Consider the following 21,304-nt stretch of genomic DNA (forward strand, 5'->3'; position numbering starts at 1 on the left):
GAGGCGGGGGTCGGGGCCCCCCAGGGCCGCAGCCCCCCCCAAGCAGGCTCCAGCCGCTCTGTACAGCCGTTTATTGCGGGCGGGGGGGGCTCTGCTCGATGGGGGGCCGGGGGGGAAGGAGCCGGGGGGACCCCAGCCCCCCCCAGCCCCCGGGGGTCCCGGCCCTGGCTCCTGCCCCGGCACCGAAGCGGGGACGGGACCCCCGGCACCGAAGCGGGGCGAGGGGCGGCTGTGGCCGTGCGGGGGCCCCGGCATGGCACGGCATGGCACGGCATGGCACAGCACACGAAGCGCAGGCAGGGCAGGCAGCGGGCGAGGGGGACAGCCAGGGCAGGGAGAGGGGACAACGGCGAAGCTGCTGCGGCCGGGGTCAGCCGGGGCGGCCGGTGGCCGGTGGCCAGTGGCGGCTAACTGGTGCCCAGCGGGAAGGTGGGCGAGTGGCGCTCGGTGCCGATGGGGCGCGCGGGCACCTCCGCGAAGCCAACGTGTCGCCGGTCTGGGGACGGAGAGGTGGCGGGGTCAGGCACGGGGCCCGCCGGCACCGCAGCCGCCGGGGATGGAGGGGGACGGCACCCCGCCTACCCCCGGTGCCGCCGTCCTCCTGCTCCCGTCCCGCTTCCTCCTCGTCACCCTCCGCTCCCTCGGGGTCCTCGGGGATCTCCGACACCGTCAGCGACTTCAGGTCCTGCCCGCGCTCCTCTATGCCGCCGGCGAAGGACACCTTCTGCCCGCCTGTCGGCAACAAGGCCGGTGGCCCCCGGGGACCCCCCGGCTCCGGGGTGACCCCGCTGCAGCGTGGGGGGGGGGGACAGGTCCCCGAGCCCCGGCACCCACCCGGCGTCCCCGGGTGAGGGCCCGCAGCGGGCGGGTGGGCAGCCCCGTCCCCTCATCGTCCCCGTCCCCCCGCCGTCGCCGTCGCCCTCCCCGCGGCGTCCCCGTCCCGTTACCTCTCCGCTTGTGCGCCTTGGGGCCGGCGGGGAAGAAGCTCCGCTCGGCTCTGGCCTGGCTCCCCGGGGCTTCTCGGGCGGGCGACGATGAGCCGGGGGCAGAGGAAGGCACGCGTGGCACCGGGGCACCGCCGGAGCCGGCAACCGACGCGTCAGCCGAGCGGCCGGGGGTCCGGCTGGCGTCAGCGCGGCCCCGGCGGGGGACGGAGACGCTGCCCGGCGGGGGGACGTGGTGGCCCCCGGGGGACCCGCTTATCCCGGGGCGAGCGGGCAGCAAGGTCCAGGCAGCACCGGCAGCGGCCAGCCCGTGTGTCGTCCCCCCCTCCGGCACCCACCCTGTCCCCAAGGGCTGTGGGGGACGGTGGCAGCCATCCCTGCACCCCTGGACGCTGGCAGCCCCGTCCCCACATCCCCAGGGGTCTGGCAGCTTTGTCCCCGTGTCCCCTGGGCTCCAGCATCCCCATCCCCATGTCCCCGCATCCCCCAGGCTCCAGCAATCCTGTCCCCATGTCCCCTGGGCTCCAGCAGCCCTGTCCCCGTGTCCCCCAGGCTCCAGCATCCCCGTCCCCAAGTCCCCACGTCCCCCAGGCTCCAGCAATCCTGTCCCCGTGTCCCCCGGGCCCCAGCAGCCCTGTCCCCATGTCCCCACGTCCCCCAGGCCCCAGCAGCCCCGTCCCCCATCCCACGTCCCCCTCACCAGGCTCCAGGGCGCTGTCGGGGTCGCAGGCGCGGGCCAGCTCATGGTCCCCGTCATCGGCCTCCCCGTCGGAGCTGTCACCCCCGGCGAGGCCGCTCTCCAGGTGGGACTGCACGATGCGCTGCACCGCTGGGGAGGCACCGGCGTCAGGACCCCGCTCCGGGCACTGGGAGCACTGGGAGCACTGGGGTTTCCCCACGGAGCCACGCGGCACCAGGAGAGGTGTGCGGGGCCAGCGTGCCCGGGTGCCCCCTCCGCCCCGTGCCTCAGTTTCCCCATTCGGACGGCGCCAGCCGGTACCTTTGAGCGAGGGCGGCGTGTAGGCACACGGGTTGGTCCTCTTTGGTTTAAGCAGGCAGCCCTCGCCCGAGGCGCGCTGCGGGAGGGAGCGGGGTCGGGGTCCTGGCATCCCCCCGTGCCGGGGGCCACCGCGGCCCCGGGGGAGCCAGGCACTCCCTGGGTGCTGTGACGGGGCTCTGGCGACGGGGACCCCGGGATGAGGATGCTGCGGTGGGGGTCCCGCAATGGGTACCCAAGGCTGAACACCCGCCCCCCACCCCCCCCCGCCAGGACAAGGACCCCACGATGGGGATCCTGTGTTGGGGACGCCACGATGGGCACCCCGCCGCGGGGCGCTGGTGTTGGGGACCCTGGGGTGGTGTCCCCGTGACGGTCACAAGGCGGTTTGCACCGCGGCCAAACCCCACAGCCTGGCTCGGCTCCGCGTCCTCGTCCTCGTCCCCGTCCCCGTCCCCGCAGCGCTGGCGCCATGTGCCCGTGCCGGCCGGGGAACCGATAAGCGCCGGGGCCAGGCCGAGACGGGGCGGCCGGTGCCGGGGCTGCGCCGCAACGACCCCCCGCTGCCCCGGGAGCCGCGGGACGGGCGAAGGGCTCCCCGGGGGTCCCGGCGCCCACTCACCTGGTAGGGCAGGGACTCGTCCTCTGGGTCGGCAGCGCCGGGGAGAGAGCGGTGAGCAGGATGGGGCTGCCGGCACCCAACGGAGCCGGGCAGGTCCCTGCCCACCCCCGGACCCCCGCTCCCTCCCCGCCAGGGACCTGCCACCGTGTCCCGTCCCGCCACCGCGTCCCATCCCTGCCACCCCATCCCGTATGTAACGCCCCGTCCCCTCCCTGCCACCATGTCCCGTCCCTGATATCCCATACCATAGGTGACACCGCATCCCATCCCGCCACCGGCTCCCATCCCAGACATCCCATACCGTGCACGACACCACGTCCCCTCCCTGCCACCGTGTCCCATCCCAGACATCCCATACCCTGCATGGCACCACGTCCCATCCCTGCCGCGACGTCCCATCCCTGCCACCCCATCCTATCAGTGACACCATGTCCCATCCCTGCCACCACCTCCCGTCCCTGGACCAGACGTCCCCTGCCACCACGTCCATCCCTGCCCTGCGTCCCGTCCCCAGCCGGTGCCGTCCCTGCCCCGCTCACCTGGGGAGGAGTGCTCGGAGAGCTGGAAGAGCATGGCCGGCGTGGGCCTCCGCCGGCGGATCTGGGGCACAGCGGGGTGTCACCAGCCGGGGACACCCGGGGTCCCCTGTCCCCTGCCCCGTGCCCCAGGACCGAGGCCCCATGCACGTGCCTGCACGCGTACGAGCACGTGGGTGCGTGTGAGCGCGGGTGCGGGCAGGGAGCGTGCGGGGCCGCGCGCCCACCCGGCACAGGGGAGAGCACCCAGCCCGGGGCCACCGGTGGGGAGCAAGGGACAGGGGCACCCAGCTCCGGCCGGGGCAGGGGTCCCCAGGGTGGGGGTCCCTGCTGAGCCAGCGCCGTTGAAAGGTGCAGTGCCCCACAGAGGGGTCACGGCCCCATCCCGGGGTCCCCGTGATGTCCCCGGTCCCTCCCGGCCCCACGAGAGCCCCAGCTCCTGCCCGGCCCCTCCGCGGGGGCTCTGGGTCCGGCGTGTGCTGGGGACGTCCCCTCGGGCCGGGCACAACGGGCTGGGGTGGCTGCACCATCCCCCAGCGTGTCCTGTCCCCTCCGTCCCATCCCTTCTCTCCTGTCCCACCCCTGTCCCCGTCCCTGTCCCCTCCGTCCCATCCCTTCCCTTCCCCCCTGTCCCATCCCTGTCCCCTCCTGTCCCATCCTTGTCCCTGTCCCTGCCTTGTCCCCCTGCACAACTCTCCCCCTGCACAGGACCGCGGCTCACATGGGGACCTGGGAGCGCTCTCGTCCTGTCCCCATCTCTCCCCCGTCCCATCCTGTCCCTGCATCCAGTCCTGTCCCTCCTGTCCCTCCTGTCCCATGCCCTGTCCCTCCTGTCCCCTCCGATCCCCCTTGTCCTACTCTCCCAATCCCATCCCATCCCTCCCGTCCTCTGTCCCTGTCCCGTCACCTCCGTCCCCCATCCTGTCCCCTCCCATCTCCCTTGTCCCATCCCTCGGGTCCCATCCTGTCCCCCCTGTCCCTCCTGTCCCATGCCCTGTCCCCTCTGTCCCCTCCGACCCCCTTGTCCTGCTCTCCCGGTCCCATCCCGTCCCTCCCGTCCCACTCCGTCCCCATCCCGTCCCATCTGTCCCCGTCCCTCCCGCGGAACCCAGCTCACACCGGCACCTCGGGGCTCTCCCGTCCCCTCCATCCCTCCCGGTCACGCCGGGGGTCCCTCGTCACCCCGAGGTCACCGGCAGCGCTGCCGGTGACCTCGGGGTGACGAGGGACCCCCGGCGTGACCCCGTACCCCGCCGTCTGCTCTCACCATCTCGACTGCGCGGGGGTCCAGCTGGCTGGGGGGTGCCGGCACCGAGAACTGGATCTTCTTGCGGTCCTTGGGGTCCATGGCCTCGACCGCGCGTCACCGCCGCTGCCGGGGAGGGGTCTCTGCTGCCGGTGCCGAGCGGAGTTCGGTAGCACCCGGGGCTCGGTACGGCGAGGACTGAGAGCGGCGGGAGGTGGGGAAGGCAGAGCCGGTGAGGAGGAGGAGGAGGAGGAGGAAGGAGAGGGAGGGAGGACACGTCTCCTACCAGGCGCTGAATTATTCATTCCCCCGGGCAGGGGGGCTGAGGTCGAGGTAATGAGCCCTTGGGGAGCCCCCGAGGGGGTTCAGCCACCCCGTGGGGGGCCCTTAACCCCTTCCCTGCCGGGGCGGTGGCCCAGGACGGCGGTGGCCAGGTGGGACGGGACGGGACAGGGACGGGAACTGGTGCCTCTGCGTGAGTCCACATCCCTTGTGCCTCGGTTTCCCCACAGAGCCGCCGGCTGGGCAGGCAGGGGACAGGGGACAGGGGACAGGGGACAGGGGCACTCTCGCCCTTGGAGGGGCAGCAGGAAAATCCCCCTGGCTGCTCTGTGCCCCACGGGCACCCCACGGGACAGGGACACTGCTCCTTCGGGGGGGGGGATCCCCCAGGATACAGGGCCAGGGGACATCTGCGGGGACACAGGACCACCAAAACGTCCCATCGCCTCCGTGCCGGGGCTCCCCCACCGCCACCAGCCACAGCCCTGGGGACGCCAGGGTGTGCCGGAGGCAGGGGACTGTGCCCTCGCCTGCGGCTGTGCCTGGCTGCCCCGGCTCTGCCCCGGCTCTGCCCCGGCTCTCGGTGGTTTTCCCCATGGAAAATTCCACCAAACCCAAAGTTTCCCCCGGGGAAGTGGGGGTTCAGCCCCCCGGGCACAGCCCCCAGCCTGGGCACCGCTCAGCACCGGTGCTCGGCACTGCACGTGCCGGGCTCTGCCGCGGCCCCGCCGGGAGGGACCCGGGCATCGAGGGCACCTCTCCCGGCCCCGCCGAGGGGGGACAGCCGGGGGGTCCCCATGCAGGGGGACAGCGCGGTCACCGGCAGCCGGATCGGCGGCACCCGTCCCCTCGCGGGGTGCCCTGGCCAGGGGCTGCGGTGGCGGCGGTGATGGTGGCGGGGATGAGGAAGCCGCCTCTGAGGAGGAACGAGGAAGGGGGAGCTGGGAGCTGGCTTCGGCCCCCGGATCTCCCGGTGCTCCAACGGCTGCGGGTGGCTGCGGGCCAGCAGCCGCCGCTCCAGCAAAATATTTACCCGAGTGGCACCGTGCCATGGACCAGCCTCCCGCCCGCCCGGCCCTGCGCAGCAAAGCACGGCAAAGCCCGGCTCTGCGCGGCAAAGCTCGGCTCTGCATGGCAGAGCACGGCAAAGCTCAGCTTAGCACGGCAAAGCGTGGCAAAGCCGGGCTCTGCTCAGACAAGCTTGGCCCTGCGGCACAGCGCAGCCCCACGCGGCGCTGCCCACCCCGGGTGGGGACAGCCCAGGGACGGGCACCAGCAGAGCCCACGTCCCCATGGAGGGGACCGCGAGGCCGAGCCACGGGGACAGGGCGACGGGTCCCTCGGTCACCTCGCGCCCAGGCTGGCCCCGTGTCGGGGGTCCCCGTGCCGGGTTCCGATCATCGTCCCCGTCCCTGTCCCCATCCCGGCGTGGGACCCAAGTTGTTATGGCAACAGGTTCCCGGGCTCCTTCCCGCTGCCGTTCCCGTTCCTCCCGCCCGCGAAGGAGCCGTACGAGGGGGTGGCCGGGCCCCCTCCCTTCCCCGCGCTGCGGCAACGGCAGCACCCGCAGCCCCCCGGGATCGGCACGCGCCACCCGCGCCTGCACCCACGCAGACCGAGCCCGCGGGTGGCACCTGCAGCTCGGCGCAGGGGGGTACCGCATTGGGCCCGGCATCCGGCACCGCGCCGGGGAACGGATGCGGCGCCCGAGCCCCCTCCGTGCCACGCGGCTCCGGGCACACGTGCGGCACGCGGCCCCGCTCCTCGCCGGGTCAGCCCCATCCTGGCACCGTGGCCACCCAGGCTGCTCCGCGGCATGCAGGGGCAGAGCCACCGGCGCTTGTGCCGTGCCCGTGCCGTGCCGTGCCCGTCCCCGTGCCGTGTGACGGGGGCTGCAGCTCCACGCAGCAGCGAATCCTCCTGCAGAGAGAGTAAAAATAGCAGCAGGTTCGGGGAAGCGGCACTCGCCGCCTCGCCCCCCGTCAGCGGGCACCGGCGAGGAGCGGGAGCCTTCGCCCGCCGCCGAAGCCACGACAGGGCCGCGGGGCCGGGCACGGCGGGGACGCGGTGTCAGAGGGGCAGGGTGCTACGGGGCCGGGGCGTCGACGTGGACGGGGCAGCGCGGGGGGACGGGGGCTGCGGGGACGGGGCATCGCGGGGATGGGGAAGCAGCGGGGCAGGGTGCGGTGGGGACGGGGCACCGCAGGGATGGGACATCACGGGGACAGGCCACCATGGGGATGGGGCATCGCGGGGACGAGGGTACGCTGGGGACGGAGCGTCGCGGTGGCGGGGTACAGCGGGGACGGAGCATCGCGGGGACAGGGCAGCGTAGGGTGGGAGCGCCGTAGGGACAGGAGGACGTCGTGGGGGGGGAGCACGGTGGGGACAGGGTGCCATGGGGACAGGGCGTCGCGGGGACGGGGCACGGCGGGTTCGGAGCATCGTGGGGACAGGAGGACACGGGGACACCGATTGCCCGGTCCAAGAGGTGAGTGCCGGGGGGCGGGGCCTGTGCGGTGGAGTGGGCGGGGCCACGGAGTGGGCGGAGCTCGGGGGGGGTCAGTGGGTACCGGGGCCCCCCCCGTGCCCCTCACCGTGGGTATCCCCCTCCGGACGCCTGGGTCCCCTGCCCGGCCCTGCGGGAGGGGGTACCCGGGGGGGGGGGGGGTGTCACTCCCGGGGTCCCCCCCAGCTCCCCCCGGGCTGTGCACCCCGAGTGCCCCCCGCACCCCAGGACCCACCGTGGGTGCAGCCCCCCCGGGCACGGGGCCCCCCGACCCCCCCGGAGCTGCAGCGGGGGCGGCCGGGTGGGGGCCGGTGCTCCCCCGGGTGCAGAGGAGGTGCCGGGAGTGGGAACGCGAGTGGGAGCACGCGTGGGAGCCCGAGGGGGCGGCGGGCGGGGGGGGGAGGGGGGGGCGCAGGGGCCTTAACCCCTTCCCTGCTGGGAGCCCCCCCCGGCTTCAAGCCTGGGCTGCTGCAGAGGGGAAGGGGGAGCTGGGGGCGGCCCCCTCCCCAAATGGGGCTGCATGGGGGGGGCCTGGGGACCCGGCCACCCCCACGGTGGCACCCCACTGTCCCGCTGCCAACGCCACTGCCCAGAGCGGCCGGGCAGCACTGGGGGGGGGTGGGGGGGTGTCACCCCCTCTGTGCGATGGGGAAACTGAGGCACTGAGCAGCGCTGGCAGGACTGGGGGGCTGCAACCCCATAACCCCGCCATGACGGGGGGGGCTGCAACCCCGTACCCCTGGAAAGATGCGGGGGGTCCAACCCCGGGGCGAGGAGGGGCCGCGTCCCCGTGTCCCCAGGGGGACGGGGGGGGTTGACCCCCCGCCCCAGCAGGACGAGGAGGGGCCCCATCCCTGCACCCCAGCTGGGTGGGCAGGGGGCTGTGTCCCCACGTCCCCTTGGGCCAGGCCTGGCCCTGGTGCCCTCGCCAGCCCGGCCGTGCCCGTCGGTGCTGCGGCACGCTGCCGGCAGATGTCATCCCCGGCGCGGCTGGCATGGCGGTGCCCGGTGCTGGCATGGCGGTGCCCAACGCTGGCATGGCCTGGCTGGCGTGGCCACCCTGGTGCTGGCACAGCCGCGCGGCGAGCACAGGCCTGGGCAACGGCTCAAGGGCTTTGGCACGGGGTGGCCGGAGCAGAGCCGCGGCTGGAGCCGTCCCGGTTGGCAGCCGCCAGCCACCGGCCCACGCCAAACCTTGCACCCGCGCCCCGGGGTGCTCCTGGCCGGGCTGGGACTGGGACTGGGGGCTGCCACTGGGGCTGGGGACACTGGGGACAACACCGCTGGGGTGGGCGTCCTGCCTGGCACCCCCAGGGTGGGCACCCAGCCGGGCAGGGGATGCGCTGGCTCGGGGGGGTCCGCACACAGAGCCTGGCGCCGGGGTCTGCCTGCCCCGGCAGGGTCTGAACGGTCAAAACCTTGGGGGGGGGGATACAGGGGAGTGGGGGGGTGCAAGCCCGGAGGTCCCGAGGAGGGAGGGGGTGCAGCGGTGAGACCAGGAGAGGAGAAGCACTCCGGGGGGGGTCTCCTTTTGCTGGGGGATGTCAGTGGCGGCCGTGCCTCAGTTTACCCACCTGTAGCACGTGCCCTCCACAGCCCAAGCCCCCTTCCCTGGGGAGATGTGACCCCGGGGGACCCGAAAGCCCCCACGGTGCCCTGCCAGGGGGGCTATGGGGGGGGCTGCCAGCCCCGCTCCCCCCACCCCATCCCCATCCACGAGACCCTCCCGAGGAGGGGGCCCGGCCAGTGCCCGGCCGCCAGCACAGACCAGTTTGCTGCCTCCGTTCCCAGAAGAAAGAATAAAGTTAAAACATCTGTTAATTTATAAACCAATTTAACCATGACTGGTTAATAAATAGCTACCAGCTGCCAACCCCCACCCTCCGCCCGGGCTGGGGGCGCGCGGGGAGCCGGGGACGCGCGGCCAGCCGGGCTCGCCACGCTCCCCTTGCCCCCCCGGTGTCATTGTCGCTTGTCCCAGCGGGGGTGTCACCGGGGTCCCCAGGGGATGCGGCTGCCCAGAGGGCTGGGGTTTGCCGGGGAGAGCCCGGTGCCCGCGGGGAGGGTGGCACAGCCACGGCACCCAAGGCAGGGGGGTCCCGGCAAGGGGACTGTCAGGTGCAAATCCATAGGGGAGGGACGTATGGGCGAGCGTGGCCTGGCCGGGGATGGTGCCCGGGTGGGGGCTCTGCTCGTGCAGGGGGGGACAGGGACGTGGGGACACGAGCCCCTGTGGGTGGGGGCTGCCCTGCTTCAGGGTGGGTGTTTGGGTGGGTGCTGGTGCGGTGGGAACGGGGGGGGGTGTGGTGCCTGGGGGTGCGTGCATGCGTGTGCCAGGGCTGTGCACGTGTGCGCCCGTGTGTGTGCATGCATGTATGTGCCAGGGATGTGCGTGTGCGTGCGTGCGTGTGTGCGTGCATGCACGTGTGTGCACAGGAGTGTGTGCATGTTTATGTGTGTGCATGTGTGCGTGCCAGGGATGTGCATGTGTGTGCACAGGAGTGTGTGTGCGCATTTATGCATGCATATATGTGCCAGGGATGTGCGTGTGTGTGCATGCGTGTACGTGTGTGCACAGGAGTGTGTGCATGTTTATGTGTGTGCATGCCAGGGATGTGCATGTGTGTGCACAGGAGTGTGCGTGTGTATGCATGCACGTATGTGCCAGGGATGTGCGTGTGTGTGCATCCAGGTGTGCATGCGTGTGTGCATCCAGGTGTGCATGCGTGTGTGCGTGCATGCACATGTGTGCACAGGAGTGGGTGCATGTTTATGTGTGTGCATGTGTGCGTGGCAGGGGCGTGCATGTGTGTGCATGCACGTGTGTGCACAGGAGCGTGAGTGTGTGCATGCTTTGTGTGTGTGTGTGCGCGCGACAGGGATGTGCACGTGAGTGCGTGCACAGGAGCGTGTGTGCACGCTTATGTGTGTGTGTGTGCGCGCGACAGGGATGTGCGTGCACGTGCGTGCACAGGAGTGTGTGTGCACGCTTATGTGTGTGCGTGTGCGTGCGCCAGGGATGCGTGTGCACAGGAGCGTGTGTGCATGCTTATGCGTGCGCGTGCACGGGAGTGCGTGCGTGTGCACGTGTGTATGTGCCAGGGACATGCATGTGTGCACAGAAGTGTGTGCGTGTGCGTGCGTGTGTCCGCGTGCGTCCACGCACAGGAGCGCGCGGGGTGCCCGTGCACGTCCCCATCCCAGCGGGGCCGGCTGCCGAGCGGGGACTCCCCGTCTCTCCTTGGGGAGCTGCTGTCCCCATGGGACCGGGGACCGGTGACGCGTCCCTCGGCCCGTGCCGGGCCCGGCGTGGAGCATCCTCGCTGCACGCGGATCCAGGACGGACGCGGACAGAGAAGGGCCTGGCCCCGGCGCTGCGGCGGAACCAGGGATGTCGGTGGCGAGGGGACCGGGTGGCGGGGTCCCGACTCCTGCCCCCCAAACCCTCCCGCCAGCCCCTCTCCCCCTCTGCGGGGCCGGAGGGCGCAGCAGGGTCGCGGTGCCCGGGCGCGAGCCCCTTCCCGGCCGTGCACGCCCCGACACGTGTCGCAATAGTAATGTAATTTGTACGTTAACAATGGGCAGCTTGAGGTTTATATTTAATTACAACGTTTGCACCAACCTGAACTCACCCTTATTCATCAATAATGCATGGGTTTGTGTTTATCGCTGCTTAATTAATCTGTGCTTACGACAATTAAAGGCTTGCAAAATCCCCAAAGGTGGCGGTGGGGAGCGGCTGCGCGGTGCTGGCGTGGTCGCGGGGCCGGCGTGGTCGCGGTGCCGGCGTGGCGGTGGTGGCTGGCAGGAGCAGGAGCGGCTGCAGAATGGGGTGACCCCCACCCCCCCCCCCAGCACCCCCCTCCCTGGGGGTCTCCCCGCAGCAGGAGGGGCCGGACACCTCCAGGGCGAGGGGAGACCCCCCCAGGCGTGGGGTGCTGCGGTGGGGACCAACCCTGCACCCGCTCCCCGGGGGGGACCCCGCTCCGTGCCTCAGTTTCCCCAAGGAGGAGACAGCCAGGGCTGCCGCAGCCACCGGGCGCAGAACCACCGCGTCACCCCCGGGGACCAGCCCCGCGCCCCCAAACCGCCCGCATCCCTCCTCCCCGTTGCCTTTTTCCTTCATTTTCCCTTTTCCCTCCCTATTCCCCGTCCCCTCGCCCCCTCCCGCGCACCAGGGCCGGGGGTGCCGGTGCCCCCCGAGCCGGGCAGCGTGGCCAGGCCGCGCCACGCCAGCTCTGCGCCTTTAAGCGCGGCACGGCGCGGCTGTCCCGGATCAGCCGGAGCGCCTATTAAAATTTTATGCGAAGTGTAAATGGGCCAGGTCTCCAGCTTCCCGCTCCCTCCGAATGATTTATTACTCGCAAATACCACAGAACTAATTAGTATAGTAATTAATTAATACGAATTTGCATATTTGCATGTGCAATTAGTGCAGTGGAGTGATTACTCTGAAAATGAGAAGTTGGGCTTGTCAGATGGTAGTGTGAACTGGAGTGGAAAAGCCTCGTGCAAATGAACCTGGGCGGTGGCGGCAGCGGGCACGCGGCGGCACGCGGTGACACCGGCCCCACGCCGCGCCGCGCCGGCAGGGTGCGAGGCCCCACGCGTGGGAGAAAGGGGGGGGGGAGCTCGGTCCCGGGGACCCCCCAGCCCTGGCCTGGCCCTGAGCCCCCCGCCATGGGGACCGCTCCATCCCTCGGCCATCTCCATGGCGACTCGTCGTGCCAGGCGCATCGTCATGGCAACGGGCCGGGCCACGCAGCCTCGCCATGGCGACTGTCGTCATCGGCACCCTGTCACCATGGAGACACCCCCCCCTCCCCAAATCCGCTCCCTGCCGGCCCCCCCCCCCCCCCCAACTCCTCGATGGCTCGGGGTGGCGGGATGCTCCCCAGGCTGGGGGTCCCCAAAGCCACCCGGGACGTGGGACGGGGGTCCCCGACGTCCCCAGGGATGGCAGGCCCCACAGCACCCCGGGATGGGGGCGAGGGCCCCAGAACGCCCGACACCGGGGGTCCCCGCAGCGCCCTGGGGCTGGCAGCGACAGCCGAGCCCCGCGATGGCAGCACCAGGCTGGATCGGCCCCCACGGGCCGGGGGCCCGAGGCCCCTCCAGGGCGGGGGTCTGGCACCCCCAGCCCCAAATCCGGCCCTTCGCCTTTGTCCCTGCTGCCGCCCCGCTCCCCGCTCGCCCGTGGCCCCTGTGCCCACCCGCCCTGCTGAGGCCTGACACCACTCGGTGCATTTCTGGGAGGGCCCCCCCCGCCCCCCCCCCGATTTGGGGACACCAGCACAGAGCGGGGCAGGGGGGCAATGGAGGGGGCGGTGGGCAGCCCCTGCCGCCCCCGCACGCCGCGTCCCCCCGCCACCGCGCCCCGCCGGCTCCCTGAAACAGGCCCAAGCGGACGCCATCTGCTGCGGGGGGGCCGGGGGCTGGTGCCAGCAGCGCTCGTTCAGCCGCGCCGCGCCGTGCCCACGCCGGTGGCACTGCCGGGCTGCGTGCCGGCCCCCCGTGTCCCCCCCCGACCCAACCGGGGCAGCGATGGGGGGGGGGGTGCAGTGGCCACAGGGGGTCTCCTGTCCGCTCCTGGGCTCTTGTGACATCACGGTCCGGTTGTTGTGATGTCATAGCCCATTGTGACCTCAGCAGGGTGGCTTTAGCACCTCACCAGCAGCCAGCTCCGCCGGTGGCACAATGGCAGCCCCCTCCGGCCCTGGATCCCCGGCTGGGGTCCCCCTGTCCCAGCCCCCCCACTGTCCCCAAAGAGCATCTGACCCCGGCAGGGGCGAGCCCAGCGACCGCCGGGTGACAAAGGGGGCGCGGGGGGGGGGACACAAGTCCCCTGGGGCCACCCATCTGCCCGCCCCAGGACCCTCCGTCCCCAGCCCCGCACGCAGCCGCGGCTCCAGCAGTTTCCCACCGGACAATTCCCAGGGCGTCGTTTGCCTAATTAACAGCGTGCGTCTTAAAAACCGCTTGACAAGTCCCCGGCCCACGAGCAGCAGCGGGTGGGGGGACGGATGGGGGGGTCCGGCTGCCCCAGGGGCACGATCCGGCCAGGGTGGGTGAAGCAGCCGCCCCGCGGTGACGGCGGCTTCGCTTGGCACCGGCACCACAGCCCCGGGGCCGGCACAGCAGCTCCCCATCCTCCTCTAGCAAAAAAAAAAAGGGTTCGCTAAAAGCCCCCCCCCCCCCCCGATCCCGGCTGAGTCAGGACCGCCCCTTTCCTCCCTCTGTGCCTCAGTTTCCCTCCACCACCAGCTTCCTCCTCCCAGGCTCCCCAGCCCACCCATGACCCCGCGGTCCCCATTGCAGGGACCTTTAGGGACACGGGGACAGGCAGGGCACCCACACCCCCTCCCCTGTCCCCCAGAGACCCCCACCCACAGATAGGGCCCTGCTCACCCAGTGATGCCCAGGGATGGGTCCCACGAGGGAGGGCTGCTCTGGGGACCTGGTCCGGGGCCACTTCGTCCCCAAAGGCAGCGAGGACGGGGATGGGGACGGGCTGGGCTCCCGCTCCCGCCGCTCTCCTCCCCTCGGCTGACATTCCCCGGCGGTGGCTCCGCCGCGCGTTACCGCATCCATCTCTCCCCAGCCTTCACCTCCCAGAAATATTGCAGCGCGGAGCTGGCTCCATCTGGCAGCGCGGCCCTCGCCTCCCCCCGCCACCACACGCGGGGACACGCCGGAGCTGGCTCCTCCGCTCGGGCCCCGGATGGCTCGGCCCCGCCAAGGGGGTACAGGGACCCCAAATGGCGAGGGGGACCAGGTCGAGTGCCCCCCGGCCCGTGCCGGGGAGCGACGGCGTGGCCTCGCCGAGGCAGCCGGCTGCAGCGCCGCTCACCCGGCCCCACGCTGGGGATGCGGCAGCCGGCTGAGCCCCGGCAAACTCGCCCCACGCGGGGCCCCCGGGAACAGCCCGGGGCTCAGCTGGCTCCCAGCCAGGTCCCGGCATCACCCAGCGTCCAGCTCCCACCCCCCGGCTCTGCCGGCGCCGACCCGCTTCCGTGCCCCCGCCACGTCCCTCCAGATGCCGTGTGTCCCCCAGCACCCACCTCCGGGACGGAGCCGTTGCCCGCTCCAGGCAGGGTGCCCATCCCCATCCGTCGCCTTCCTGCCAGAGGGAGGGGAAGGGACACGGAGGATGAATTTTGGAGGAGGAAAGAGCTTCACGCACCAGCCAAATGCCCTGCTGTGCCCACCGAGCAGCGAGACCCCAGGGGACCTGGCTGGGGCGGCCCAGGGAGCGGAGGTGGCGGTGCCGGGAAAGCCGGTCCCGGCACGCAAGGACCAGCAGCAGGATGGGAACCAGAGCCCCAGGGTCGCCGGGCCCAGCTCCCCCAGCCCCGACCTCCTGGGGCGAGAGAAACCCCCCACCCAGCCCCTGCACCCGATGCACCAGCACCCAGCCCTGCCCCTGCTCCCACCCTGCTCCCCCCAGCCGTGCCCGCTCCTGGGTTCACCCCGACCTCGCCTCCTCCTGCTGCCCAGGGCAGCCCCATTTCCCCAGGGGCCGGATCCTGCTCATCCAGCCCCCGTGCCGTGACGCTGGGAGCCCCACTCACCGCCCTGGATGACCCCCCCCCACCCCAAAGGACCGGGACGGGGCTGCCCCTGCCCCACTCTGCCCCGTGCCATCACCAGCCGTGGCACAGGGACGGCACCAGCATCCCTCCTCCTGCCCGCACCGCGGACCGTGTCCCGGCACAGGCCGGCCGAGGGCCCCCGGCACCGCCCCGGCCCCGGCACAATGCAGTGGTTTGGGTTTTCATCTCCCTGCTCCCCTTTCATCTCCTCTCCCCGTTTCATGTCTCCACTTTCTTCTCCCTCCAAGCGCTGTGCATGCTGATGAGGCTCACGCCAGCGCCCACCCTTGCCGCTCGCCGGCTGCTAATTAGGCTGTAACGGATGCACCGGGCCAGGGGCTCGCGGCTTCCCCCTGTCCCCGTCCCTGTCCCCGCACGGGCCAGCCCGGCCACTCACGCCGTGGCATCTCCTCGGCCTCGGGCAGCCCCGGTGCCCGCACGGGTCCCCCATGGGCTGTGAGCCCGGTGCCAGGAGCCGGGGCACTGCCGGCCTTGCTGCCCCGACGCCAAGGGTGCAGCCGGGCTGGAGCGGGGCCATGCCACCCGCCGAGGGCTGCGTGTCACCGAGGGCAGCGGAGTGGGAACTTACCCAGACCTGGCAGGAACGGGCAGCACCGGCGTGCCGTGGGCACGGGGCGAGGGCGGGCTCCTGGGGCACGGTGATGCCCGCCCGGCACCCGCCTGCAAAATGAAGATGGCAACAACGGAGGGAGCTGAGCAGCGCTGCGGGGAAGGGCTGCGATGTGCCGGGAGGCTGCCCAGGAATCGGTGTGCCCCCACACGGCATCGGCACCGGCATGGCTGGGGTGGGCCCTGCCTCCCCGCGGGCCAGCTCCAGCCCAGGTGCCATCTGCTCGGCCGCAGCCGTGAGTGACAGTCGGAGGGTTCGGCAGCGGGAGCGCGCGGGGGGGATGCTCACCGCCGGTGGAGGCCCCTCTGTCACGTGCCAGCCCCGGCACCTGCACCGGGGGAGTGGGCGACGCCGACACCGCTGGCACAGACCAGGCGGCCGGGCACGGCCAGCCCTTTGTCTGCGTGTGGGCACAGCCCCGGCCACCACTGCCGCCGTGTCCCTGCCGTGCCCACGCCACGGCCGTGCCGCCCTTGCCTGCGCTGCATGGCCAGCTCGTGCCGGTGCGTGGCACCCTGCACCCGCTGCCCCTTCCCCTGCCCGCACCCCTCGAGCCGGGCAGGTCCCGGCCCCCCCCCCCCCGGGCTTGCAGGGACAGAGGGGGTCCAGGACGCAGGGACGTCCCGCGGCTCAGCCCTGCGGTCAGGAGCGGGGCACCGGGTGATGGGATCTGGCTCCCAGGGACACAACACACCCGGTACGGGCTCCCCGGCCCCGCTGCCGCCTGCCGCCGGTTTGCAGGCGCAAGGGAAATGGCAGCAGCGATTTCTGGCTGCACATGCACTGTGGCGGGGACAGATTTGCAGGCCGGGAGGTGACGGGGCGCTGCCGGGCCAGGGCACGGGGCCGCGGCAAGTGAGGAGGCGCCCGGCAGACAAAGGCCTCACCGGCTGTGCCACGGCATGGCCGGGCCTGCACCACCGACACCGTGGGACCTGCATCCGTGGGGGGCTTGGACCTCGTGTGCATCGGGGAGGGCGTGCGTGTGCACGTGTGTGCAAATGTGCGCGCGCGTGTGTTTGCGCGTGCACGTAGGAGTGTGCCGAAGGCTGGCTGCGGCTCTGCGCACCGGGCTGTGCCACGGGGCTGCAGAGAGAGGTTGTGCGGCCGAGGCGGTGCCGGCGCGGCCATGGGGCGGCGGGCAGCCGGAGGGGCCACGTGCCACGCGCATGGAGACCCACGGCCCTGCAGCCACCGGCCCTGCCCACGCCCAAACCTGCAGCCGCCTGCCCGCACCGGTGGGGCCGAACCGGGCACCGCCACCACCACCGCCTCCCCCGGGCCCTGCCCGGCCGCAGCCCCCAGCCCACGCCAGGCCCTCGGCATCGCAGCCATCCTTGCTCGGCTGGTGGCTGAGGGTGGGGACGGACCCGGGCGAGCCGCCACGGTATTTTGCGGCAAGCCGCAGATGCCAGCTCCCGGCGAGGGTCCCTGCGGCGTCTCCCCCCTCGCCCCGGTGCCCGCCGGCTGCCCCCGACACACTCGGCCTGGCCGGGATGGCCGGTCTCCCCTGCCGCCCTGCCGCTGGCTCCATTGTTCAGCCCGGCCCCGCCATCGCCTGCATCTCGCCCGGGTCCCATTTTGCGGCGTGTAGGCAGAGCTGTAGATTTGGAAGAGGTTTTTTTTTTTTTTTCTTTTTTTTTTTTTTTTTTGAGTACAGAGTGACAGATGGCGAGTCCTCCTTCCCCAGAGAGACAAATCTCCCTGAATGCAAGCGCATGTCAATCATTAGCTCTCATGTGATAGCTCTCGCGCATGACGTGCCAACCATATGGCACTGGCAGCAGAGCTGGTACCCCCTTTGCTGGGTAGAGATGCCACTCTCGCCTCCTTTTGGATAGAGGACTGCAGGAGGCTGGAGCACCTCAAGGAGCCGCGTCCCGGTCCCAGAAGATGCTGGGAACAATGAAATAAGAATTCCTCCGGTCCGCCCGAAGGTGAGTTATGTAAGAAGTGGAGGGCTGGGAGGGCAGCGGTGGAAACTTGAATGGAGAAAAGGCAACTTCCATGTTGATTTTGTTTCTCCGCCACGTCTCGCCCTTTTTTCCCCCGTCTTTCGTTCTCCCCCGGCCCTCGCTTCTCCCGCTCCCCGCCGGCCCCGCCGATGGGGTTCCCCCCACACCCCCCCGGAGCTCCCCCGGGGGGGTTGTTGGGGCTTCGCCCCCCCACCCCCACCCCCCCGGTCCCCCCGTCGTCCGTGTCCCCCCCCCCCCCCCCCCGCGGCTGGGCGCGCCCGGGGCGGCGCGGTCCCGGCGGGACGGAGCGGGCAGCGGCGGCCGAGCGGCATCAACGAAATCGGCGCGGAGCCGCCGCGCCGCCGCCCCCGGGGGCCCCGACCCGGCGGAGCCGCCTCCCCGCTCCCCCGCGGCGCCCCCGGCCCCCGCCCCGGGCGGCGCCCCCCGCCCCGGCCCCGCCGCTCCGCCCGGCCCCGGGGGCGACCCCGGCAGCGCCGCCGCCCGCGACCCCCGCGCTGCCCCGGGGGGGGGAGAGCCCCGGCCGCGGCCGCCCCCGCCGCCCCCCGCCGCCCCCCGCCGCCCCCCGCCGCGCCGCCGTTTGATGCCGCCGCATTTTACGGGCCGCGCTCCGGCGGCCGGGGGGAGCCCGGGGGCGGGGTGGGGGGGGCCCCGGGCGGGGCTGACCGGGCCGGAGGGGGTAGGGGGGGCGGGGGGGGCGGCGGCCGCGCCTCGGCGCTCCGGCCCCGGGACGGCGGTGGCGGAGCCGCGGCCGGGGCCGTTCCGCGCCCGCGGCGGGGAAAAGTTGGAGGCGTCGAAGAGGGGCCGGCGGCACCGGGCCCGGCCCGCGGGGCACCGGGGCGGGGGGGGCGGCACCGGCCGGGCCGGGGGCGGGCGCGGGAGAGGGGGAGCGGGGCGCGGGCGACGGCGGCGGGGAGCCCGGGGGAGGGGGGGGCGGTGCGGGGGGGGGGGGGGGGCGTCGCCGCGCCCCGAGGGAGCCCCGGTGCCGCCGGGGTCGGGCGGCCGGGGCGGGCGGCGGCGGCGGGCGGCCCCGCGCCCAATTCGTTTTCGCCGCTCCCGGGGAGCGCGGCCGGGGCTGGGGGCGCGGAGAGGGGCGGGGGGGGGGGGGGGGGCGGGAGCGGGGCCGCCGGTAACGCCTGGCTCTTTGCCCCCCGCTGCAGCCACCATGTTGACGCGACTTTTCAGCGAGCCCAGCCTGGTCCCCGAAGTGCCGAAATTCGCCGGTTGGGCCGAGGAGTGCGAGGAGGATGCCCGCAGCGAGAAGGAGGAGCGGGCGGGGAAGGGCTGCGCCCTCCCCGAGGAGCCGCCCGAGGGTTCGCTGGGGGAGAGCAAGGAGGAAGGGGAGCTAGGCGGGGACGAGGAGGAGGAGGAGGAGGAGGAGGAAGGCTTGGAGGAGGCGGAGGGCGAGCGGCCCAAGAAGCGCGGCCCCAAGAAGCGCAAGATGACCAAGGCGCGGCTGGAACGCTCCAAGCTGCGGCGGCAGAAGGCGAACGCCCGGGAACGGAACCGAATGCACGACCTGAACGCGGCCCTGGACAACCTGCGGAAGGTGGTTCCCTGCTATTCCAAAACGCAAAAGCTCTCCAAAATCGAGACCCTTCGCTTGGCCAAGAACTACATCTGGGCTCTCTCCGAGATCCTGCGCTCGGGCAAACGGCCCGACCTGGTTTCCTACGTGCAGACTCTGTGCAAGGGGCTGTCGCAGCCCACCACCAACCTGGTGGCCGGCTGCCTGCAGCTCAATTCCCGCAATTTCCTCACGGAGCAGGGTCAGGAGGGTGGCCGTTTCCACGGCCCCAACGCCTCCTTCGCCGTGCACCCCTACCCCTACCCCTGCTCGCGGCTGGCCGCGGCGCAGTGCCCGCCCGCCGCCGGTCCCGGTTCCCACGGGCTGAGACACACAGCTACTGCGCCTCCGCCTACGAGAGCCTCTACGGCAACGCGTCCCCCGACTACAACAGCTCGGAGTACGACGGTGGGCTCAGCCCCCCGCTCTGCATCAACGGCAACTTCTCCCTCAAGCAGGACTCTCTTCCCCGACCACGAGAAAAGCTATCACTACTCTATGCACTACTCGGCGCTGCCCGGCTCCCGGCCCGCCGGCCACAACCTGGTCTTCGGTTCGGCGGGGATGCGCGGGGGGGTCCACTCCGAGAACATCTTCCCCTACGACATGCACCTCCCGCACGAGCGGGGCCCCATGTACGAGGAGCTCAACGCCTTCTTCCACAACTGACACCCCCCCCCCCCCCCGAGCCCCCTCCCCACCCCGGCCGCCCCGTCCCCGAGGCGGGGACGCACACCCACCCCCGCCCCCCCACCCCCCCACCCCCACCCACACACACACACCCGCGGCGGCCCCGCGGACCGGCCCCCGGGGCTCCGCCGTGGGCTTTGGTGCAATATGGGGACCCGGCCCCGGCGGCGGGTCCCCGCGCCCCGTGGGGACAAAGTGCTTTTTTGGGCGGATTTCCCCTTTCCCTTAAATTGTTGTTATTCTTTATTATTGAATTAGTTAATTTATTATTCTTCTTATTTATTCTTCTTATTATTGTTATTGCTATTATTATTACTATTAGTATTACTATTAGTATTACCACTATTATCACTATTATTATTATTATTATTATTATTATTATTATTATTATTATTATTATTATTATTATTATTTTATTATAATCATCACCGTCCCCCAGGGGGGAGGCCCCACCGCGGCCCCGGCCCCCCCCGGGCCGCAGCGGCAGCGCCCGGCGGAGCCGCCCCCGGCGCCCGGCCCGGCTCGCTGGGTCGAGCCGCCTCGTTTCCTTTTTAATTCGTTTTCATTTAATTGTCTATATATTTTTTTTTTAATTTTTTTTTTCCTTCCCTCCCCCCATTTTGGGCCGTTTTCTCCCCTCCACCGCCGTGACCCCCCACCCACCCACCCCCCCGGCATTGGACACCCGCTGCCCCGGCCCGTGGGAGCGAGAGGAGCCCGCGCTGCGGCGCGGAGCGAAACTTTCCGAAGCAATAAAGAGGCGAAGGGAGGAACCCACATTTCTATCTATGCAAGCAGGCCCGCCCGGCGGACGCTCAGAGATGCACTTTGCTTTGGGGGGGGCCCCGGCCCCGCTCCCAGCCCCGGGAGCTCCTCTCGCAGCGCGTGTGTCAGGACGTTTTTTACCTGTTTTAAAACTTGAAACGGAAAAAAAAGGAAAAAAAAAAAAAAAGGAAAAAAAAAAAGGAAAAAAAAAAGAATTAAAAAAAAAAAAAGATAATAACAACCCCCAAGCCCGCGGAGGCCGCCCCGGTTTTCCCGAGCTGGCGGAGCCGGGGCCGGGGCGGCGGGGCAGCCCGCAGCTATGCAAGCGGGGCTCCGGGGGGGCTGGCGGGGCTGCGCCCCCCCCGCGGCGCCCGGGCCCGGCCCGTGTGTCTTCGCCCCGGTTTGCCGCATTCCTTCGGTCGGGAGAGACGCCGTAAAGCCGAGAAAACGCTCTTTTTTGCTTTTTTTAAATTTTGGGTTTTTTTGGGTTTTTTTTTTTTTGGTTGTTTTTTTGGAACCTGCCCGCACCACCTTCGAAGAAACCAGCATTTTTAGAGACCAGGGAGGAGGAGGAGGAGGAGAATTTCTGAGAAATGTTTTCGAAACGAAAAAAAAACAAAAAACAAAAAACCCTACAAAAAACAAACAAACAAAAAAGTTTTGCAAAAAAAAACAAAACCCGGGAAAAACACAAAAAAAAAAAAAAAGAAAAAGAAAAAAACCCACAAACCGTTGTAGCAAAGGGGACCCGCCTGTCCGACACCAGAAGTGCTTTCGTGTTTCCGTTCCGTTTCATTTCGATTAATAAATATTTATGGCCAACGATATGCAAGAGCCCCCCCCGCCGGGAGCCGCTCCCCGCTCCCCGCTCCCCGTTCCCCGCCCCGCGGACGCTGCTCGGTGGCGGCGGAGCGCGGGGGCGCGGGGCCGGGGGGCCCGGCGATACTGCA

General features: G+C 70.8%; 2 protein-coding genes across 2 annotated transcripts; one reads left to right on the top strand and one right to left on the bottom strand.

Annotated features, from left to right (window-relative positions):
* Window positions 1–407: 407 nt before the first annotated feature.
* PPP1R1B (protein phosphatase 1 regulatory inhibitor subunit 1B) lies at window positions 408–4,543 on the bottom strand. Its single transcript, XM_075523142.1, has 8 exons — window positions 4,367–4,543; window positions 3,103–3,163; window positions 2,564–2,586; window positions 1,945–2,020; window positions 1,645–1,773; window positions 948–1,016; window positions 583–732; window positions 408–496 (listed from the first exon to the last, which is right to left on the bottom strand). The coding sequence occupies exons 1-8, from the start codon at window positions 4,445–4,447 to the stop codon at window positions 408–410; spliced, it is 678 nt and encodes a 225-aa protein (XP_075379257.1). The 5' UTR covers window positions 4,448–4,543.
* A 13,954-nt stretch (window positions 4,544–18,497) lies between these two features.
* On the top strand, window positions 18,498–19,568 carry NEUROD2 (neuronal differentiation 2). The gene is given in 3 exon segments (XM_075523005.1): window positions 18,498–19,224; window positions 19,227–19,363; window positions 19,365–19,568. Coding segments are annotated over 3 exon segments (1,068 nt in total).
* The last annotated feature ends 1,736 nt before the right edge of the window (window positions 19,569–21,304 follow it).

Source organism: Mycteria americana, chromosome 22, assembly GCF_035582795.1.
Source record: "Mycteria americana isolate JAX WOST 10 ecotype Jacksonville Zoo and Gardens chromosome 22, USCA_MyAme_1.0, whole genome shotgun sequence".
NCBI classification, from domain to species: domain Eukaryota; kingdom Metazoa; phylum Chordata; class Aves; order Ciconiiformes; family Ciconiidae; genus Mycteria; species Mycteria americana.

What these genes read in the sequence shown, in the direction of transcription:
- PPP1R1B (XM_075523142.1), bottom strand. Translation starts at nt 4,447, where the DNA reads ATGGACCCCAAGGACCGCAAGAAGATCCAGTTCTCGGTGCCGGCACCC. An exon ending in CTCCGAGCACTCCTCCCCAG is followed by an intron (nt 2,587 to 3,102) that starts GTGAGCGGGGCA and finishes CTGCCGACCCAG; the next exon opens with AGGACGAGTCCCTGCCCTAC. An exon ending in CAAGGCGCACAAGCGGAGAG is followed by an intron (nt 733 to 947) that starts GTAACGGGACGG and finishes TGTTGCCGACAG; the next exon opens with GCGGGCAGAAGGTGTCCTTC.